Source organism: Actinia tenebrosa, unplaced genomic scaffold, assembly GCF_029948245.1.
Source record: "Actinia tenebrosa isolate PJP-AT-01 unplaced genomic scaffold, QUT_ActTen_1.0 PGA_scaffold6__47_contigs__length_16458017, whole genome shotgun sequence".
Classification (NCBI taxonomy): Eukaryota; Metazoa; Cnidaria; class Anthozoa; order Actiniaria; family Actiniidae; genus Actinia; species Actinia tenebrosa.
The window spans coordinates 11,814,493-11,837,842 of NW_028292583.1; the positions used below are offsets into that span (position 1 = coordinate 11,814,493).

At 37.5% G+C, this 23,350-nt stretch overlaps 5 protein-coding genes across 5 annotated transcripts; 2 read left to right on the plus strand and 3 right to left on the minus strand.

Annotated features, from left to right (window-relative positions):
* The first annotated feature begins 1,322 nt into the window (after positions 1–1,322).
* Positions 1,323–12,810, plus strand: LOC116297969 (uncharacterized). Its single transcript, XM_089038597.1, has 7 exons — positions 1,323–1,658; positions 1,750–1,824; positions 2,346–2,372; positions 2,899–2,958; positions 3,382–3,411; positions 5,384–6,852; positions 8,094–12,810. Exons 1-6 carry the CDS (start codon positions 1,604–1,606, stop codon positions 6,799–6,801), a joined length of 1,665 nt encoding a protein of 554 aa, XP_088894723.1. The 5' UTR covers positions 1,323–1,603; the 3' UTR covers positions 6,802–6,852; positions 8,094–12,810.
* LOC116297959 (trace amine-associated receptor 1) lies at positions 8,477–9,529 on the minus strand. The gene has a single exon (XM_031706282.2). It carries the CDS (start codon positions 9,527–9,529, stop codon positions 8,477–8,479), a length of 1,053 nt encoding a protein of 350 aa, XP_031562142.1.
* On the minus strand, positions 12,066–23,254 carry LOC116297941 (uncharacterized). The gene is made up of 5 exons (XM_089039389.1): positions 23,016–23,254; positions 22,245–22,457; positions 14,773–15,357; positions 12,687–12,926; positions 12,066–12,560 (listed from the first exon to the last, which is right to left on the minus strand). Exons 1-5 carry the CDS (start codon positions 23,252–23,254, stop codon positions 12,260–12,262), a joined length of 1,578 nt encoding a protein of 525 aa, XP_088895515.1. The 3' UTR covers positions 12,066–12,259.
* LOC148906093 (uncharacterized) lies at positions 15,625–18,734 on the minus strand. The gene is made up of 5 exons (XM_089038596.1): positions 18,554–18,734; positions 16,653–17,831; positions 16,381–16,526; positions 16,057–16,303; positions 15,625–15,820 (listed from the first exon to the last, which is right to left on the minus strand). Exons 1-5 carry the CDS (start codon positions 18,732–18,734, stop codon positions 15,684–15,686), a joined length of 1,890 nt encoding a protein of 629 aa, XP_088894722.1. The 3' UTR covers positions 15,625–15,683.
* LOC148906094 (uncharacterized) lies at positions 19,709–22,918 on the plus strand. Its single transcript, XM_089038595.1, has one exon. It carries the CDS (start codon positions 19,724–19,726, stop codon positions 22,463–22,465), a length of 2,742 nt encoding a protein of 913 aa, XP_088894721.1. The 5' UTR covers positions 19,709–19,723; the 3' UTR covers positions 22,466–22,918.
* Positions 23,255–23,350: the final 96 nt, after the last annotated feature.

Genomic DNA, 23,350 nt, shown 5'->3' on the forward strand with positions numbered 1-23,350 from the left:
TGGACTGGCTTATGGGGAGGGGCGTTGGGGGGTGAACTTTACATACCAATAGGTAAGAGGTAAGTGCTTCATATATTTCTACTTAGCATATACCAACTTATGTGCTTCCTAAGAACGCGCGCGCTCATTGGTTAATTGGAGGTGAATATCGTACGATCTGAATCTCGGAATATTGAGTCGGCAACAAAATGGCATCTGCCGGCAATCGTTTTGCTACAATTTGCATGAGGAAATTGAAAAAATGAAAGTAAAAGTAAAAAGGTAACGAATTCTCATTTTCGAATAAAATGTTTGCCCTGGGTTAACACTTTGATTCCACTTTCATCGGTCACCTCCACTTCCAAACAACTTTCTGAATAACAAGATTTTAGCCTTGTGCAACAGCTAGCCTTTCTTCAAGAAAATAGTTTTTGTCGCTCACCTCTTGAATACGAAAAGAATTCTCTCTTAAAACGTAAAAGTTTTAGTAAGTGGCCTCACAACTCCCTGAGCTTCAAGTTTAGAATTCAGGAAAGGCGCGATTACACGGATTTTCTCTGTAACTTGTCTCGCAACAGCGTTGTGACACAAATTGCAAGAGAAACGAATTATACTTTTCGCTACAATAGCTGCAACTTGTCTCGCAGCATTTTTCAAATTGCGCTGTAGGTAACACCCTGCAATGCTCCATGCAACTGGTGTCACAGCGCCGTTGCGAGACAAGTTGCAGAGAAAATTGCTCCGTGTAATCGTGAAAATGCCAAGAATCATGAAGGCATCAACCATTTCTGCATGCCCCACTATTTCGCAACGCGCAAACAATTGCACCTTGAATAAACTATCCTGTTATATGATTATGCAGTTGTGATGCGAAATTCTTACGAGTGGTGAAATTGCGAAATACTAATGATGGTTTTCTTACTGTAGATTGTTTGGGACCAAATTTAAAATTTAATAAACGTGATTTGTTTTCACATCAATTTCCTTACTCCCTCTTGATCAAATTACTACTTTAGCTTATTCCCGTGGGTGGTTGTTGACTCGTATGTTTTTACTATTTCGACAACCAATGAGGTGCTGACCCGTTGCCTTAACCTGTACAACAGAAAATCTTAGGACGTGGTAGGATTGTTACAAAAAACAATTGAATAAATGGGGGGCTACCTTATTTTGCTTAAGTAATTTAATTTCCAAATAGCTATTGATAGGAATATGCTGATTTATAATTAAATTTTCGCCACACTTCAATTTTGATTGTAAACTGACAAAACCCTCGAGTTTTTATTATTTACGAATCATATTCCAAATGTGTGGGAAGAACAATGTTTTCTGATTACAGGTATGCCACGTAATCAAATCTGCATAGAAAATCCCTTTAGTTGGGTCTGTTTATCTTAAATCCTTTGTACGTTTTTTTAAATTTAACACACCCTACAAATTTTCAAGCCTCTGATTAGTTTCAGATTGATCTAGAATTCTTGTGTTAGACCAAACAGCTGGCCTACCCTTATCGGCCATCCATTGTTCCGCAATTCGATTATGGCAGAACTCTTACAGTGAAATGGTTTAACAAACTTTGATTACAATTTAAATACGAAGCTATTGTTATCCAAATTTATTTAAGATGATAATAAGTAGCACAGAACCATTTACAAACAGACAACCGTACGTCGAGTTAGGTAAGCAGCAATTTGGTTTATGGAGGAAATCCTAGGCTTTATTTTCAGCCATCGACGACAACTTTATTCTTGATCATCGTTTCTCTTTCAGGTGCATATTATTTCTGCAACATGCAGCTTCTGTTCTTTTTTGTCAGTTTGCTGATTGTGGAAGGTGCATTTTCAGGTAAGAAAGTTTATTAGATTAAGAAGGTATGCCCTATTATACAGGTATCACACGATTACCAACCTAGTAGAGTTTCCACTCCTACCTTCAATAAAAATGCTTAAGTTATAAGTACAAGACATTAGATAAACAACTTCAGTTTGCTTTCTTAAATGACTTTTACTTTCCTCTACTTTGTAGTACCAGATACTATTTTATATTTGCTAGTTGTTTCTTTATAATGTCATTGTATGTCGACTAAGTATGTTACTATGTAACAAGAGTACCAGTGCTGGAGACTCGAGCACACGTTTTTTCACAAAACTTTCTACCAAATCCCCAGGTAGTCCAACAAAAAAATAAAGAGGAAAATGTACGATTTTTTTGGGAGTGGCAGTCATCTCCCCTATACCCCCTACTATCGCTACGCCCCTAATGGTATGTGCACACGTACCATAACCAGGGCTTCTTTACTTATATGCTATAAGAATTTCCTGTTATAACAATTCAACGCAGTTTTATTTCATTATTTTTGTTTTTAGAACCTGCTGCAAGGAAACTGAAAGAAGGTACCGTAGAAATAATGAAATTTCTGGCTTTCAAGTGACGTCATCAAAAAACTAAAACAAAACTGTTTGTCGAATATTATGTTGATAACATTATAAAAAAACTTTAACAAAAAAATTCTGTATTATCGATGTTTGATTTTAAATTTATTGCGAGTCAAATTCTGTCATGCAATTATGTCACGCAATTTCCATGCATTAGGAATAGGAAATTTTGAAATAATACGTTTCTAACTAAGCAGATGGTTGTCAACTTTATTTTGATGATTATTGTTATTCAAAAGTTGAAGTGGCTGTAATATAAACATGATTTTTAACCTTCGTGATTTGTCTGCCATGTTTGTCCCTTAATGCAACACCAAGATAGCGGACCCATTTCAACTATTATGAGCATAATCAATCGCTCATAATCAATCGCTCGTGTCTGTTTGTTTTGTCTAAAGGAGTTTGTTCGGTTTGCAGGTGTTACGCCGTATGCATAGAAAAATTCGAGCCTCTAATCCTCTCTTCTTAATATTATTACTTTCAGTTCCCGCAAAAGAATCGGTCAGATTAGCAGAAGCCATAGCAGAAGCAGAAACAGAAGAAGGTCGGTGTCATTCCTGCATTATGACTTGGTGATAAAATATAAACAATAAGAACCACTTACAAAATAGATAGGTAGAATTATTGAATTATTCTTTGTTGTTGCTTTTTATGCTATTATCGTTATGTTCTTTTTTCATTTTTGTTCGTTCTTTTTTTCCCCTTGGTTTTTTCTTCCAGTCTCTACTTTTATGCGGTTCGTTGGATTTTTTATAACTACCTCTTTACGTCAATCAAGGCGTTGCCATGCCTTTCCCTTGACATCTTAGAATTTTCCGACAACGTCGTAGAAAAACTTGGACTGCCAGCCATACACCAAGATCCTATTTTATCGCAACGGAATATCTCTCGATTCCGCAATATGCCTATTGAAACCCCTGTAACTGTAAAAATCTTTTTAATTATTGTTTTAAATTTTGATATTTAGAAATCAAAACTGTATTACAAGAAATGCTTGGTAGGTGAAAAACCGTAATAAATTGATTTTTTCATTTATTTATTTATTTATCCATCCATCCATCTATTCTTTTCATCGTATTTTTTGAAAATTATTTCTTATTGTTGTTGCTATCCCGCGCTATATCCATTCATCCATCCATCCATCCACCTAGTTATCCATCCATCCACCTATTTGTCTATCCATCCACCTAATTATCCATAATACTGACTTAGACCAGATTTCATTATGGCTTCGAACTAATAAGCTCACATTAAATGTTCTTAAGTCTGAGTTCATGTTGATTGCTTCAAGACAAAAAGTTTCTTGTCCTAAAGACATTCCTCTCGATTTGTCTGTAAACGACTCGCTGTTAAAAAAACTAATGAAACAAAGTATATTGGTGTGCTAATTGACGAAAACCTTTCCTGAAAATCGCATGTTGACTACATTAGTAAAAAAATTTCATCAAACCTTAGCAGAATAAAAAAAACGAAGTCAATGTTGGATCGACATTGCCTTGTCAAAGTATATATGGCAATTGTTGATCCATACTTCAACTGTTGTAGCTTAATTTGGGATGGCATTGCGCTTGCACAGAAATTACAAAAATTACAAAATCGTGCTGCCCGTATAATTACGGGTGCTGATTATCGTTTAGTAAGGACTATCTAAGTATTTAAAGAACTCAAGTGGTCAACTCTAGATGAAAAAAGAAAGTGCAAAAAGCGATCATGATGTTTAAGATCAATTATGGTCTAGCTCCTTCTTACTTAGATGATATGTTTGCAAAACAATTTGCATCAGCATCATATCAACTACGTAATTCCAATTATAATCTGCTGATACCAAAAGTGCGTAGTGAACATTACAAAAATAGTTTTCCTTTTTCCGGAGCTAAATTATGGAACTCTCTTCCAGATTCAATAAAAGGAGAACAATCTATTTCCAGATTCAAGAAAAAAGTAAAAATTCATTTTTCTGCATCGACAACAGATTAATTAAGAACTAAACCTTTCTTGTAAATGTCTCTTATTATCATTGATTAATGGTGAATACTGTAGCTTTTAACTTCGTTTTATATTGTTTTATATACTCTTACGGCCTCTAGGGAGACCATTCCTTTCAGTTTTTAACTTGTGTAGTTGATAGAGTAACCGTGATTAAATAAAGGCATATTATTATTATCCATCCACCTAGTTATCCATCCATCCACCTAATTATCCATCCATCCACCTAGTTATCCATCCATCCACCTAGTTATCCATCCATCCACCTAGTTATCCATCCATCCACCTAGTTATCCATCCATCCACCTAGTTATCCATCCATCCACCTAGTTATCCATCCATCCACCTAGTTATCCATCCATCCACCTAGTTATCCATCCATCCACCTAGTTATCCATCTATCCACCTAGTTATCCATCCATCCACCTAGTTATCCATCCATCCACCTAGTTATCCATCCATCCACCTAGTTATCCATCTATCCACCTAGTTATCCATCCATCCACCTAGTTATCCATCCATCCACCTAGTTATCCATCCATCCACCTAGTTATCCATCCATCCACCTAGTTATCCATCCATCCACCTAGTTATCCATCCATCCACCTAATTATCCATCCATCCACCTAGTTATCCATCCATCCACCTAGTTATCCATCGATCCACCTAGTTATCCATCCATCCGCCTAGTTATCCATCCATCCCCATAGTTATCCATTCATCAACCTAGTTATCCATCCATCCACCTAGTTATCTATCCAATGTATTGTTTCAGTGGAAGGAAAAGAGGTTAGATGTTCAATAAAGAGAAGTATTACTTTATTTTCCAGAAAGTGAGATTTCATAAGTTTGTGTTTCGCCACTGAAGGTCGTGTCGCTACGACATAATCCACTCTCCATAGTTTACCAACCGGAAACGGCTAGTTAATTACAACGAAACCTTACAATTAAATTATACGTATTTATTAATTCAAAACATACAGAAAACGAAAAAAATAGCGAAGAAAGAGACGAAAGTGAAGAATACCGACAAGATGGAGAAAAGAGAAGCACTCTAAGAGGCAAAAGTGGAGAACGCCGACAAGATGGAGAAAAGGGAAGCACTCTTAGAGGCAAAAGTGGAGAACGCCGACAGGATGGAGAAAAGGGAAGCACTCTAAGAGGCAAAAGTGGAGAACGCCGACAAGATGGAGAAAAGGGAAGCACTCTAAGAGGTAAAAGTGGAGAACGCCGAAGAGATGGAGAAAAGGGAAGCACTCAAAGAGGCAAAAGTGGAGAACGGCGACAAGATGGAGAAAAGAGAAGCGCTCAAAGAGGCAAAAGTGGAGAATACCGACAAGATGGAGAAAAGGGAAGCACTCTAAGAGGCAAAAGTGGAGAACGCCGACAAGATGGAGAAAAGGGAAGCACTCTAAGAGGTAAAAGTGGAGAACGCCGACAAGATGGAGAAAAGGGAAGCACTCAAAGAGGCAAAAGTGGAGAACGGCGACAAGATGGAGAAAAGAGAAGCGCTCAAAGAGGCAAAAGTGGAGAAAACCGACAAGATGGAGAAAAGGGAAGCACTCTAAGAGGCAAAAGTGGAGAACGCCGACAAGATGGAGAAAAGAGAAGCACTCTAAGAGGCAAAAGTAGAGAACGCCGACAAGATGGAGAAAAGGGAAGCGCTCAAAGAGGCAAAAGTGGAGAAAACCGACAAGATGGAGAAAAGGGAAGCACTCTAAGAGGCAAAAGTGGAGAACGCCGACAAGATGGAGAAAAGGGAAGCACTCTAAGAGGCAAAAGTGGAGAACGCCGACAGGATGGAGAAAAGGGAAGCACTCAAAGAGGCAAAAGTGGAGAACGCCGACAAGATGGAGAAAAGGGAAGCACTCAAAGAGGCAAAAGTGGAGAACGCCGACAAGATGGAGAAAAGGGAAGCACTCAAAAAGGCAAAAGTGGAGAACGGCGACAAGATGGAGAAAAGGGAAGCGCTCAAAGAGGCAAAAGTGGAGAATACCGACAAGATGGAGAAAAGGGAAGCACTCTAAGAGGTAAAAGTGGAGAACGCCGACAAGATGGAGAAAAGAGAAGCACTCTAAGAGGCAAAAGTGGAGAACGCCGACAAGATGGAGAAAAGGGAAGCGCTCAAAGAGGCAAAAGTGGAGAATACCGACAAGATGGAGAAAAGGGAAGCACTCTAAGAGGCAAAAGTGGAGAACGCCGACAGGATGGAGAAAAGGGAAGCACTCTAAGAGGCAAAAGTGGAGAACGCCGACAGGATGGAGAAAAGGGAAGCACTCAAAGAGGCAAAAGTGGAGAACGCCGACAAGATGGAGAAAAGGGAAGCACTCTAAGAGGCAAAAGTGGAGAACGCCGACAGGATGGAGAAAAGGGAAGCACTCAAAGAGGCAATAGTGGATAGAAAAAAGGGGGAAAAGGAGGTGAATAGAAAAACATGGAATCGATAAAAAAGGCAAGTTTTAGTTAGTAGATACCTTTAGCACGACGTTCTTGCTAGATACCGCAAACTTCAAACTGCAGTTTGACGTCAGGCGTTGTCCATTAATTTTTCGACATTTAGCAAGGCGTCATAACGAAGTTGATGCTGGAAGAGTTTGCACTTTTGAATTTCATTGATGCCGATTGTTTCTCCGTGTTTTCGGGTGTGTTTCTGTGCCTGATCATTAGCGGTTAGCAATTAGCTGTAAACCTAATGCTAAAGGCCTCTAGTGCTGTAATTTTCTTTAACGGCCACCCAAACCGGTTTTTTTCATGTTGCAGTCCCTTAATTTGTAGTTTTGTATAATTTGTTAGCAATTCACCTATAACCTCAGTTAAATACATAGATACACTTTATTTCTTGAGGGAAACCGTAATTGAAAAATCTGTACTCTCCCTTACGGCCCTAAGTTCTAAGGGCGGGCTTCGAGTTTAGTTGAACTAATTAATTTCACTGTAATTTCCGGGTTTTGAATTTTTCTGCTACAATAACACTGCTTATAAACCTTTTATGTGAACGACCATCAAACGAGTAAGGCGAGTCGGTATATAATACTCAAATAATATTTTAGAGTCATCCTATGATATCAGTTTTTTCTAATGAAGAAAACAGTTTTTTTCTGATGTTGTCTTCGTAATAAAACGCTTAAAGTGCTACTACGACGAAAATCGCTCCAACTTGGATTCAGCTGAAACTTCCTAAGAATACTCTTTAAAGGTCCAGTAATCACTGTATGAAGTGTTTTCTCGATATTCAGTACGAAAGTATGATATTTTTACGATTATTTTTTGGAGTCTGTGACGTCATACACTCAACATCTAACATTGCTACATATATTTCTTTGTATATAAATCCTTAATTTATTTTATTCCTGTGAAGCCCAAAGGGTGGCTAATGTGCTTATTTCACATTACTTGTGACTATAATTTATATTTTGGGGTGTTTGGGCATTTCTTTCTCCCTTTACTACTGATATTTTGATCATAAACTACAAAGAAATGTATGGAGCGATGTTCGATGTTGAGTGTATGACGTCACAGACTCCAAAAAATAATCGTAAAAATATCATACTTTCGTCCTGAATATCGAGAAAACACTTTATACAGTGATTACTCGACCTTCAAAGAGTATTCTTAGGAAGTTTCAGCTGAATCCAAGTTTGAGCGATTTTCGTCGTAGTAGCACTTTAAGCTTTCTTACTTTTATTTTGACAGGAAACAAGGCGTAATAACAAAGAAAAAATTCCATACCATCTATTGATACGTTACTAGAACTGTACAACATTTGTTAGAGGTTTTATAGAATATTATATACAAGGTTATATAGATTATTATATAGAACGAAAATATTTGATAGTTATTGTTTTGGCGTATTTATTTAGATGTAATGGCTAGGTATGAAATAAAAGAGCATTTTAAAACCAATATTATATGGTGTGAGAAACTAGCCGTGAATGCGAAGGGCTATATGACCTATTTATGGTTTTATCAACATCTCCATGTGAAACCGGAACAACCTAACTTTAGATTAGATTTTGCAGTTTGGGGAGTATAAAGTTATATTTATATTAGTAATAATTGATCCTGAATAATATAAACTATTTGGGTACTATTTGGATGTGAGAACATCTAGCCAAATCACTCAAATTTGTTCTTGACGAAGAAAATGTTTGTAGCGATACAGACCGCGTAGTTTCGGGAAAGCTTCTTCGAGAGAACGTTTGCTTACTGGCATACAGTAAATAACTAATGGCTGCTCTGTATTTAGGGAGCCTCCAAGCACAAAGAAATGGATTAAAAGCACAGTTAGCTTGAAAAAGGACAAAACAGAGTTTAAACACCCAAACGAGAATATCTAAATGTTGTTTACAGGCTGAACAGAGGGGTAGAATTTGCATCATTAGAAACCAAGGTAGCGTACAAATGAGAAAGACAGCCAGCATGAGCCCCATAGTCTTGGTAACCTTTCTCTCTCTCTGGATGGACCTGGCAGCTATTACTTGCACAACGTTGAGGCTTTGAAGACACAACGTTTGCCTATGTAGAGAACGCATAATACAGCAGAAAAGAGCAACGGAAACAATAACAGCTAAATCGACATGAAGACAATACAGAATGTTTCTAATGTAGTTCTTGCCCATGAATCTCAATCCCAACACCAGAACACTGCAGTACAGCCATATGAAGACCACAGTGGAATAAGAACGCCTTTTGCAAGGTTTTCTTTGTGAGCAGTACTCCAAGGGGTTAAGAATGGCTAAATAGCGGTCTCGTGTGATTCCAAGCAAGTGAAGTACTGAAACAAGTAATAAAAATGCCTCTGCTATTTCTAGGTACTTGTGATCAAATAGTTGCTTTTGCCGAAAATAGGTCGTCAGATACCAATAAGCACCAACTGGTTCCAAAACAAATCCAACGATGAAGTCAACTAGAGCAAGGCTTGTAACGAGAATGTTTGTTGGCGATTTGCGAATCTTCTTGTGAGGATCCTTGATAAAAAGCAATATGACAAGTCCGTTGCCCACACTTGTGATCAGAGCCAGAGAAATACTCGCAATCCCGCGAACGTAAAACACATCAGATACTTTTTTGTGTGATTTATTGAATGTACTATTTGCATTTATCAGCCAGTTGTTCGTTTCGTTAAACATTTTCCCCAAGCTTTTAGAACTATCTCTTTTCAATTTTTCATCAAAACTGGCGTCCCAATACCTGAAGAGGTGTTTTTACAGTTTTTCACGACATGTCTCCCATCACGTTTTCTCAGCGTAATTGGCATTTACTTCCTGACAAAGTGTCTCAAATTTGATAAGTCCTTGGCGGTTCTAGTGAAATATATCTCCAGGGTAGAAATCAAACATTTTTTAAATAGTTCATCATGCACTTGCATTACCGGTGATTTCTGAGCATGTATGCTTCAAGATATTTTGATAAAATCCCAAAAAACAACTTACCTTATTATTAAATTTTCCTTGGTCTATACAATATGTGCATATGTAATACTGAAAAACAAACTGAGAAGTTTGAAAAGAACCAATCAAACTGCAGCACGAAAGCCCATTTAGACGTACATAACCTTATCGAAATTTGTTTTTGGAGCCATTCAATAACCGTACAATAATTTCTTAATATTATTTTGAGATCGTTTTTGAAACAGTTCAATAAACTGGAGGCATGTGTTTCATTTATCGGATATGAAACCACTGAAATAAAAGTACTGCTGCTCTTTAAAAAAATGAAAAATATATTAGATTTGATGTCCTCGCTATAACACCGCAAAACTTATCTGCATGGCTATCTAGCATATGTGCGTAAAAACGACAACAAACATGAGAATATCTCTCTGAACATTTTTTTTTAATGTTTGCAAAAAAAAAAAAACACTTAGGCTTGAATGGTGTAGTTTAATGTAAACATTGGCAAAGGAGGGAAAATGTCGCTATCTTTGTAAATGAAGTTTTATCAGATTTTGTAAAGTATTACTTTGAAAGCATCGCCCAAATTATATGTCAATACATAAGGAAGCGGCAAAAGCCGATTAAGAGAATATCACTAATTAATGGTTCCACTGTGGTCAGTCATACACCTGAGAAAAATAATTCATTTCTTTTCACAAGCGTCACTTACAAACGAGTGACGATCGGTGCGTGATAGCTGAGGACGATGGACAAATATGGGAAATAACTAAAATATATATCAATATTTTGGAGTAAATAATAATTATAGTAATAGTAATGGTTTATTTAACAGAAAGAGTTCAATTCTCTGGAATTACAACCAAGTATTTTTTTTTAACCCATAAATTTATGATCAATTAAATATTCGAAGTTGAAAACGATCTACAGCACATTGGTATAGTTGATTCCACCAGTAAAAAAGCATGTTTTTCCTCTTTCGTGGTTTAGATTGAAAGTAATATCTAGTAACGGAAAGAATCAATCTCGTTCAAATATGCCGGCCCACCTCATGAATGATTATTGCTAGCTACCTACGTTTGTAAAGTATCTAACCTGAGACCCGTTATTTTTAGTGAATCCTATACTCGAGCGTCTTATATCCTTTGTCATCCTGTCGGCATCTTCTTACACTATCTAGAATATACTTTAATAGTGTAAAACATTAATTGGGCTGAGAGGTGTGGCTGTTGTATGAGCTTACGTTAGCCCACACCTTTTGGTAGCAGTACCAAGTGTTCAGTGACGCACAATAAAGGACTTTATCAAGATGAACCATTTCGAAAGAGGTCTTTAACTGCTCCCCCGACAAGCCTTGCTTACGTCAAGTTGAAACCAATTGAGGATTTTTAAAAATCATAAATAAATATTGAACAGTCTGTACAAGAACATGGATGGATATTCATACTTCTTTCCTCAAGCTCAGTATTCACCAAGACTACGCTAAAAGGTGAGGAAAAATGATACTTCTGAATTGAGCAGGATACTAATTTTTATCTCATCATAAAAAATGACCCCACATACTTATCGATCGAACTTTTGTAACTTTTGATTTCTGGGTAACTATTAAATTCTTTTGATATGTACTTAGTGAGGTAATGAACATACAGACGGAGCATTTGATATCTTCTAATGCACTTAACACTCCTTGGTGGGCTGCCTTATCCCTAACAGGTTTTTTCAGACCAATTGATACAACAGCTGATAGATTGAATTAGAATTTAGAAGTTCATTTTGATGGAGGGAAGAAAAACCGAAGCCCCCTGAAGGAATAACCCTTGAAGCACAGGAAAGAACCAACAAGGCCAAGCATGGACCAAAAAAATGGACCAATCAGTCAATACATGTGGTCACACAAACAAATTTTTACTCTTTTCTTTATATTTATATTTTTTTCATTATTTGTATTATTACTATTGATGTTATAATATTATGCTGTTCCCTGCACTCAAACTAATAATGCCATTAACTTGATAGCTGAGACATCTTGATGTCTTCTTTCTAAGGAGTACCTCCCCTGGGGGGCCAGTATCTGCCCAAGATGTCTTGCATTTTCTGCCAGGAAAGTGTGAACATGTTCCTTATATCAGGACTGTAGCAAGGTCAAAAATATTGGGGGGGCTCTCAAACCATGTCCATAGATATTGAAAGACAGCCAAACATTCATTTGCACAACAAATAAAACGAAATTTCACCAATTTGATGAAATTGACAGTAATTAGGTGGCTGTAAGTTGCACTCAAATGGCTTTATTTAAATCACTATTCGTATTTGTAATGTAATGTATCATTTTTCACTAAACTTTGTTGCCCCGTGGACCCCTTTCTATACTCACTTGTGATATAGCACAACAATTTCATAAGAGAATGACTGTAAACTTTTTCATAGGTATCTTATCTTTCAGGGAATTTGCCTAAAAGTCATTGTTCATTTATTAAAGGCATAAGGACGAAGAATTTCACAATAATAATTTAAAACTGTTAAGTTTTTTACAGTGTTGACCAACTCCAGCAGCAACTGATCTGACATTTTGTTACACTGACTAGCATCTAAATATCTTAGACGTGGCATCAACTTTGGAAGATTAAGGAGGCAGTTTCCCATGATTTCTCTCATACCACACATGATCATGCTTTGCATTTCGTTGCAATTTAAAACTACATTTATAAATCCTTGATCTGTAATGTCCCAGCACCAGGAAAGATCAAGTTCAAGAAGATTAGGAAAACTAGAAAGTAAAAGAAAATGTTGTATTGAGTCTTTGAATCTCGTATAATCAAGTTTAAACATAAAGTTTGATATTGATATGTGAGGCAAAAAAGTTTTAGGTAATAAATGCATGCATAGAAAGTACCTTTCAGCTAGAGACTTGACAGCTTCATCATTCATGTTTGAACACTCGGGTAGATAGAGGTATAAAATACCAGTTGCATTGTCCATCAAATCTACATGAAGTCCAATAAATAGTTCCTGTAGTACCTTGGCAGTGAAATTAATGCCTTTTTTAAGCCTTAGTGTTTGAAGCTTTTTCATTTGTTTGATCCATGTAAGGGTAACATCAGAGAGATTATCACAAAATGACAAGCTAAACACCCTGTACATGAAATAAATATCATTATTTGGCATCCATCGTAATAAAATAATGGTCTATACACAACTCTAACACTATACAGATAGATAAAATTCAAGATCAGCCCTCCAAATACCCTGTCCACCAACATACTGTACATAACTGTCAGCCATTTGTCAGTCGTTTAATGGCCATTTGTCGACCGTTTCACCGTGTTAATCTCTGATTTAATTATTGTTCATTGAGTGAACATTTCAACCATTTACTGTACCAATCACCTTCAACAGTAAAATAAATGGTTAATGGTCAAAGCGTCAGGGGCAAACAAAATAATATTATGGATAAAATTTTGTTTTTATTCCCTTTCATTTTCTGGGGGGGGGGGGGGGGGGGTAATGAGATCTACCTATTGAACTCACAACTTATTTTCAGATCCCCATAAATTTTACTTACTCTCCACCTTCTGTCACATATAAATAAAATAAATCACTTTTATTCAAAAGTGTCTAGTCATTCTAGCGCTTTCACACTAATTAGGGACACTTTCGCTCACACGCACTACCACTACATTAAATATTCTATGCACGCAACGCTCAGCTCACATGTTGATTTTTATGGAGGGAGGAAACTGGAGAACCTAAAGAAAACCTTCATAGCAAAGGAGAGAACAACACATTAAACAAACTCAATTCACATGTGGCGACCACAGGGCTCAAACCAGCTACTTGACCCATTGGACTCACAGCGGTGAAGACAATGTGTTATCTGTGAATGCCACCCATGCTACCCAAATATAATGAATGCAGTCTTATATAGTAAACCAACAAATTTCCAATGGTTTGTCTGCATGGTATGTCTTCTTATTTACCATTATATGACGTGAACAGTTGGTCAAAATATTACGTACCCAAATTTTCCGCTGTCAAAAAGTTCTGAAGGAATTTATTTATAAACAGTTCCAAAAATTCATTGAAATTTCATTAACAATCATTTAAACTTTAAGTACTCTTAACCATTTTTAAAACAAACGTCTCATTTTGCTGAAAAAGGAACGTATAAAAGAACATCATGACACTGTATTGCTATGGTAACTTGGATTGTGATGAAGTGTATACCCTTGAATCTATCTCTAGACTAGCCCGAACTTTTTATTTGAATTTTCAGCAGCGACACGTTTCCTGATTGAAAATGGAAAGTATGCCATAAAACCGCATTGAGCCACCTTAATTAAGTAGAGATATCAAAAAATATATTTTGATGATCAAGGCAAAAGTTGCAACTGGTTATAGACAGTATGCATCATTGAAATGAATTTAAATGGAAATAAAGGTACATGGAAAGATAATTGCTGGCTTTCACTCAGCTGATAAAAGTTTTTGAATCTCATTATCTGCTCCACCAACACTGGTCAAACACTGACCACCATGTACTGTCAGCCAGAACGAACAATGAACATGAATAGAAAGAACAATGAACATTCACGATACAAAATTATGTCACTAATGCAACTTAAGCACCGGTGGCGTGCGCTGCTAATGCGCTGCCTCTCACCAATGCGGCCCGAGTTTGAGTCCTGCCAATCTCGATGTCGTATATGAGTAGAGTTGTTTGTTGGTTCTCTCCTATGCTTCGAGGGTTTTTTCCTGGGTTCTCCAGTTTTCCTCCCTCCTTAAAAATCAACTTCTAAATTCTAATTCGATCTTTGGACTTTCACTTAGTTTGGAGCCTAGCTCTGTTGTGATTGTCCCACGCTGTGATACAACAGCAAAAAGTTTTGTAGATTTAACAATTGCCCTCTACACACTAACATACAAAACATTAGACCAATAACCATATTGATTATTAATTCATATTTTATAATTATACTTACTTTAGGTTAATACAATTTGCAATAGCTTGAATACTGTTATCTGTTAAGTTAGCACCATCTAACCACAATTTCTCTAAATGTGCATGACAATATTCCACCATTACATAAACAGCGTCATCTGTAATCCATTGAATTCCATCAAAATTAATTGACTGTAAATGGCTGCAACTTGTTGCAATTGTCTTCAGACTATCATTTGACAAATGAACACAGTGTGAGACACTAATCCTTTTTAGAGGTAATATTGACAGATCATTGATACATCCATCAGTGATATCACACCCTTCTAGGTTTATGTCTTGTAGATCTGGAAAGTATTCTGCAAACATTGTAACAATTTTTTCATTTATTTGGCCACAAAATGCTAAAGATAACTGCTGAAGCTGTGGGCACGCCTTGGCAATATTTAGCATTTCATACGCTGACAACTCACTTCTGTATTTCAAGCTCAGTCTTTTTAAGAGTGGGCATTTCATGCAAATAATGTTGTACAACGCTTTAGTGGTAAGACATTTTATTTCATTGAAATCCAAATGTTGCCAACCCGTACGAAAATTATCGGCGAGACACGAGCGAAAATCTAGCCTGACATTTTAGCCATACAGTGGCGAGAATTGAGCGAGAAAATAATAAACCTAACAGAGCCATAATAAGCCTGACAGGAGCGTGAAAAATGAACGAAAAACGCTTAGCGATTTTCAGGCTTAGAGCGATAGTTGTCGGGCCATACATATTGTATGGCTGTGTTATGGCGTGATTATGGTTTGTTTGCGTGGCTCGTAATTTGAGCCTACCACGCGACTATTTTAAAACTTTCAATCTACAAAATGGTACATTGACAACTCAAACAAGTAATCCGATACAGTATTTATTATGCTCTTTATCATAGGTATTACATCAGCAGTATCATTTTACAAACTGTTTAACTTTCCCTTGCTTCTGTTGACTTTTACTCGAGCGTAACTAATTTGCTGTGTAAAGCATTCGTTTATCGTCTTCGGTGGTGGAATGTCTCGATTTTGCTTTATAGCAAATGCAGTGACAAAATCTGCAACATATTATAAAAGGTAGGGGATTAATCACGGCAGAATTGATTTATGAAAAGAAATTAATGCCCTGTAGAGTGAACGCATGAAACATTTATTTAGAATTGATTGTAGTAATAACTGTAATTGAACAAAAGAGAACAACTTATTTCTATTGTGTAATCTAAACAAAAGCGATGCATTCAATCGTCACAAGAATTTTGGCAAAACTCAAACCGAGTTATTGATCGTTCCTAACCTTTACAAGCATTAACTTTCACTGCATCAAGCGGCTTTTTGCTGTCTTCAGTGACCTTTGACGTTGTCATTCCTTGGCCACAGGAATTTGCCAGTTCCTCCACAGAAAAAACCAAAGGAATGAGCTTCTGGAGGAGAAACTGTGGACCGTTCGATCCTTTGCTCTGTGCTGCCGTCGTACCGATCCTTAACTTCGTCCTGTCGACGAAGACGTCAGTTGATTCGAGGAGTCTCACCTTATTTGTGCCCTGAGTCAGAAGTCAAAGTCATAAAGGGACATGAAAATTTATACATACAATTGTAAATAATTCCCGAAAATAATTACCTCAGCTGACGGAGAAAGGTTTGCTTTCAGTTTGTATTGCTCGGTAGGAGTGGTGGTTGAAACATCCTCAAGCATATCCATGCAAGTTTGTTCATCGAAAGAACTTGCATATGCTTTTAAAAAAGCACAGACTTCAGGAGATGGAACTGAAAAGAAAAATGAAACAATAGGTTAATGAGCGGTTGGCACAAAAAATGAGAATTATGTTAGAAATAAAGTTTCTATAGAGAGAAAGATTTAATAACTTTTTTTGATGCAAGTGTTAAACTTACTAGGGTGTTGTTTTCGAGCATTTAGCTCCTTTCTTAATTCCTCGTTTTCAGCTTCAAGGGCCGAAATCCTCGCACGAAGGGCAATCGGCTCATCATCTGTTTGTACCGGCTCCCCAGTGGACTCTTTAGAGGACTCAAGCTCTTCGAAAGGTGCTGTTGTCTCGAATTCCTTTAAAAAGATACTGTCTGTGTCAGAAAGGGATTGCAGAGCTTGTCTAAAGACTCCACTTAGCTGCTGGTCTTGTTCTTCAAGGTGTACAAAGTCTGGAGTGTTTTCGTCGTCGCTGCTATCGTTCCTGCGCATGCTGTTGTTGTTGTTAATGCTGTTGTTCCTGTTGCTGTCGCTGGTGTTGTTCCGGTTGCTGTTGTTGCTACTGTTGTTCCAGTTGTTGCTGCTGTTGTTCCTGTTGCGGTCGCTGGTGTTGTTCCTGTTGCTGTTGTTGCTACTTTTGTTCCAGTTGTTATTGCTGTCGATGTTGTTGTTGCTGTTGTTTTGGTTGTTGCTGTTGCTCAAGTTGTTTCTGTTGTTGCTACTGTTATTTCTGTTGCTGTTGTTGTTGCTAATGCTATTTCTATTGCTGTTGTTGTTGTTGCTGTGGCTGTTGTTGTTGCTGCTGTTGTTCCTGTTGTTGTTGTTGTTACTGCTGCTGTTTCTGTTGCTGTTGCCGTTCTTATTTTTGTTGCTGCTGTTGCTGTTGTTCTTGTTTTTGTTGCTGTTGTTGTTGCTGTTGCTTTTGTTGTTGTTATTGTCGTTACTGCTGTTGTTCCGGTTGTCGTCGTTGTTGTTGCTGTTTCGGGCGAGTGGCGGAAAGGCAGAACGGTAAATGGTGTCAGTGATCGTTTCTATTATTTCTTGACCCGCTAAAACAGCAGCAGCATCTCCAGATGTCATTAAGTTGGTGCACTGTTGCCTATTTTTCTTCCGTTTGGCCGGTGGCTCAACTTCTTCATTATTTTCCTCATCTCCCTCCATGCTCGCTTGTAGTCGCTTCGATGCCTTCCTTTTTCGTTTTTGTTCTGTTACCGGACGCTCATCTTCTTCCAGACCCGATTCTTCATCTATCACATTGTCTAGATCAATGGCAGTTATAGTGTAAAGATTGGCCTCGACATTGTCGCCTCCCAAGAACCAACCTTTGACGCGCTCCTCTGCTAGCTTTGCATAAATATCAAGCTTACCTGTATTATAAATACAAAAGAGGAACTCTTTACCTTATACGTTGCATATAATTTAAAAGTATATACAAACTGAAATAAGATATATAAATTCAGTTGGGGAAGGTACGTTTTGTATTGGCGGGGAGGGCTGGGGTGGGGGGGGGGGGGGGGTTCGCAGTAACCTTTCTTTTTAATTATTGTAACCCTCCCCCTTTCCTTCAGTAAGAAATTCATGACCCTCCTTCGGTATTAAGTTAACCCTTTCCTAGCTTTCATCAAATTAAAAAGGTTTTACCTGCCACAAAAGCTCAATTTACTGATGACCCTCCCCTCTGAAGTCCCAGCCCTCCTCCCCCAATAATAAACGTACTTCCCTTACAACAACAGAGACCACGTTGGTGGAATTGCGCCAAAATTCTAATTATGCTAATTTCTACTTAAGGGTAAAATAGTGCAAGAATATATACTGGTATGTAAAATAAATCAATATTGCATTGTAATACCCTAAAAACTATGAATGCAGTTGGTTTAACAACTAAAGTTAGAATTTTACGAGTCAATTTTTAATTGACATAATTTCTAAAAAACATGCATGAATAAGTGGGCGGGCCGCGCGTATTCTTAAGTCGAATGAAAATAAAGTTAGATAAAATATGTAATAAGCACTACAATATATTATGAATGGATACAACCATTGTTTTTGTACCGTACTTATTTACTACGCAATTGCGTAAAAAACTTACCTTTTGGGCCAATTTGTAGAATTTTTCCGAGATATCTCACTCGTTCTCCACTAGAGTCTCTCCACATAACCTCCACCTCTTGGCTAGGGTTAAAAGTGCCCCTTAAAGTGCAGCGGGACTTTGGTATTACAGAAACACTTTTGTCCGATGCAAAATATATGCATGCATAAGAACTAGACATTGTCGGATTTTTCTCGCTTATAAAATTATCTGGCAGCTACACGTACTCTGAGAGAAGATGATTATAAATCAACTGTCGAGATTTAAGCGCCAAAAAATCGAAAATTATGGAACCTGAAACTATCTACAGAACAACCAATGGGATGCTAATGTGAGGACAGAGAATTTTAGCCGAGTTAATGATTAGCTCAACCGTTTAGTCAATAAGTCAAATTCAAGCCCAGTTGGTCATAATAGCAGGATAAAAGTTATAGTAACTTTAGGAAGTCTTTTCTTACTACAAAGAATAACGAGTTAATCCGCAGCAATAGATTGTGCATGGCTGAAACAATGCGCTAACAAATCAGTTCCGATTATAACGATCTCACGGGAATATTCGGGTTAGTTCGCGTATTGTTTAGCCATGTGCTCATTAGCGCTAAATCTTCATTAACCTACGATCTCTTTAGAAATTAGTTTAGTTTTGTTGGATACGCGGGTGCCACAGACGCTTAAATCTGGGTTGTCCTTAAATATCATTTTAATATGTTAGCTTAGTTTATGACTTGTTTACGATATTTTCTGTTTACCATTTCGGAAATTCTAACTAAGTTATTCCCGTACCAAATTGAGTTAAAGTTTGATTTCTTTTCATAAGATGGTAAACAAAGAGTTAGTCTTTTTAGGAGTGTACGTCTTTAGGTACTTCATTACCAAGTGGTAAGAAAACTAAGATTTCTCACTGCATAGTTACCAACTAGGCTAAGTAAGGGGGGTGCACGACATACTGGTTGTTAAGATAAAACTGAGCTAGACTGGCAGCTGTCCTTCAAGATCCTTGGACTATAAAAGGAGAGTTACCACGCTAGTTTGGTGTGTTAGTCGGGAACCCGAATGCTACAACAACTTGGTACGCGTGTGGAGTGTAACCAAAATAGTGAGTTCATTTAGAAGTGTGATTATTATCCTATATTTAATTTGATCAACTCAATACAACTATACTAGTTCAGTATGGCTGAGAATTTAAGTTGCAGTAGGAAAGGGACCAAAAAACGAAAACTGTCTGATAAAGAAACTGCCAAAACTGATTCACTTGACGAATACTCAGAATATGTTGAGGTAACAGTCCCTTTACTGAATATTAATCAGATTCCGGAAATCACAACGCCTGAAATACAAGATGAAGCGAACACCACCGAAGAGTGTTCTGACTCTCACGCGACGAGCGAACCAACACAAAATGAAATTGATCAATTTTGGGACGAAGTGTATGACTTAGCCTTGCATGAACAACAAGTAGAAGCACAGCAGAACTGCAACACTTTAGAAGAAAATATTCATGCCAATTACAACGATCAAGAACAAGATGAAGATCAGTTTGAAGAGATAGCCGAGATGTTGACATTATCTGAGGACTCCCTAGTGAATTCTGAGACATTCGGAGACGATGAAAACGAAAGCTATTTTTATGAAAATGAAATGGAGAACAAGGGTAAAGAAGAAAAAGAAAAAAATGACCAACAACCACTTTACCCGGGAGCTTCAATAAAAATCGGTGCTGTCATGGTTCTGCTCTCACTTTATGCAGTGAAATTTAACTTGCCAGCAGATGCAATTAGTCGACTTCTACTCATACTCAATCTATTGCTGCCATGTGGACATGTATTACCAACAACTTTGAACAGATTCAAGAAATATTTTTCAAACTTAAAGCACCCTCTCATTCTACATTATTATTGTTCGTTTTGCCTTGCCACAGTAGAAGCGAAAAGTAAAACGTGCTCTAATACTGCGTGTTTAAAGGATCTAACAGTGAGAGGAACCAAATCATATTTTGTTGAACTTCCGCTGGTGGAACAACTGCAAACCTTTTTTAAAAGACCTTCTTTCTACAGTGACATTCAATACAGGTTTCATCGTAAAAAACTTAACCGTGACAACATTGAGGACATTTACGATGGAAAGCTATATAAAGAAGCATTTGAGAAAGGCATCTTGTCGTCTCCTGACAACATATCGTTCCTTCTTAATACAGATGGAGTTCCAGTTTTCAAGTCTTCCAAAGTTTCAATTTGGCCTCTCTACCTAGTCATTAATGAGCTTCCATACCAAAAGCGAATGGCCAAAGAGAACATGATTTTTGCTGGGTTGTGGTTTGGGGAGAAAAAGCCGGCGATGTTCACTTTTCTCAAACCACACCTTCTTGCACTCAAAACTTTGGAAAGAGGTGTTGAATTTGCTTCTCCAGAGAGGGGAACGTTTAATTGTAAAGCCATTCTCCTTGTTACCACCAGTGATCTTCCTGCACGTTGCCTTCTCTGTAACAGCATGCAGTACAATGGAGAATGTGGTTGTTGGAAATGTTTGCAGCCTGGAAAGACATTCGCAACAAGTGCTAGAGGACACACTTGGATATATCCGTATCAGGAAAATGACCCCTCGGGACCAATACGAACATTAGAAAACATTAAAAAGGATGCTGAAAGAGCGCTTGAACAACTGAAACAAGGGGTTAAAAGGTACATGGTTAACGGGGTAAAAGGACCATCATGGTTAAGTATTCTTGACAATTTTGATGTTGTAAGGGGTACAGCTATTGATTATATGCATGGGGTTTTACTTGGGGTACAGAAGCACTTACTGACCATGTGGTTTAGCTCAAGTTTATCGGGCCAAAAATTCAGCATTTCCAAACTAGTTGGTAAAGTAGATAAACGACTGGAGCACATTACACCAACTACGAACATTAAGAGACTGCCACGATCAATATCGCAACATCTCAAATATTGGAAGGCGAGTGAACTTCTTTCCTTTTTGTTATTTTATGGTCTTCCCACATTGTATGCCATTTTGCCTGACTCTTATTTTACACATTACACGTTATTTGTTCACGCTATCTATCTACTTTTGAAAGATTCCATTTCAGAAGAGAATTTAAAAGAAGCTAATAATGCATTACAAAATTTTTGTAAAACATTTTCTAAATTGTATGGGGAGCGTTACTGTTCTATGAACGTACACCAACTTTTACATTTGACTGCAAATGTTAAAGACCTGGGACCCCTTTACACACACAGTTGTTTCCCTTTTGAGGATAAAAATGGATTCATACTAAAACTGATTCATGGAACACAGTTTATTGACAGCCAGATCATATCTGCTGTTTGTCTGACGCAAAAACTTCCGGAGTTAAAAGAGTCATGCATACCGGTAGGGAGTGAAATAGAGACAGTTTGTTATGAGTTGATTTATCCCCCTAAACGTAAACAAAGAGTTGAAATTAAGAATGGGATTTATGCGATAGGATCTTCTTATTTAAAAGAATTGAACGCCAGGGAATTTACTGCCTTAGAAGAATGGCTTGGGTCTTTTCCGTTAATTAAAAAGGTCAAGGCCTTCAATAGATTAGAAATTTGCGGTGTTGGTGAAATTTATGGCTTAGCATATAAACGTTTACAGAGGCGAAATGCTGCAACTGTAAAATGTTTTTTAGGAGGTTCGACCAAATTTGCACAAGTGGCATATTTCATACAGCATGATGATCACACTCTTGCTGTCGCACATCCTATCGCGTGTATGAACTACAATCCAAATGTACATATTACATCTGTCAACCCCTGTGACTTTGATGAGGTCATGATGTTTGACATCACGAACATTAAGGCTTGCTGTATCTATATTTCTGTAGTTGACTGTAATCCAGTTAAAGCATATATATGTGAATTCCCAAACAGTAGCATTGTAACTGAATAAGACATACGTTGGGTAATAGGTGGAGATCTGATTATATCAAAATACTAACGAAAAATATCAGGAAAGTTATATTGTTGTAATTAGAAACCATAAATAAAACAGATAATTAATTGCAGGATGTGACTTCAGTTATTCGTTTTTCAGAAACCCCACGATATAAATTTTCGTCCTCCACTCGGACTGATTTATAATTAATAGTGGTACTCTAACTTACCAAGCGATCGGACGTATTATATTCAAATCGAGCCGCGCCTCTGAATCTGAATTTTAGGTTAAGATAAAGCAAATTATGTCAGGCCTGATTGTGGGCCATAAAATGGCCAGATAAAGTCTTCAGGTTTTAGGCGATCCTTGGAAAGTTATTCCGTTGTGACCTCTGGCGCTTCACACAAAATTAAAGCCTGATTCGGACCCATAAACAAGCCAGACAAATGTATGGCTCTTCAAGGTGAACCAAACATTTACTCTGTTTGGCTGTGTCTCGCTCTAATCATGGCTATTAAAGCTAAGTATGGCTAGAATCACGCTTGATTCTCGCTCTGTTCAGCCTCAAAGTTTCGTACGGGAAAGGAGAGGAGATGCTGCAAAGTCCTTCCATTTTTTACAAACAAGTGGTATAGTCAAACACAGTTCTTTCAACGAAATAAATGAAAAGATTTCCATTATCAATTCTTCAGGAAGATCATCAAACAGGTTGGGCGATAAAATTCCATTCATTCCTCTGTTTTCTCTTTCTTTAAGGTGCAGTATTTCTTTCGCTTTATGGTCTGAAGCTGTTGGAAAATGCATGATTTAGTTGTAAGCACGCTCCTGCTCCCAAAAGCCAAGTCCGACCACCACTTGCGAATCCCTGACACATTGGATATTTTACAGTAATAATCCAGA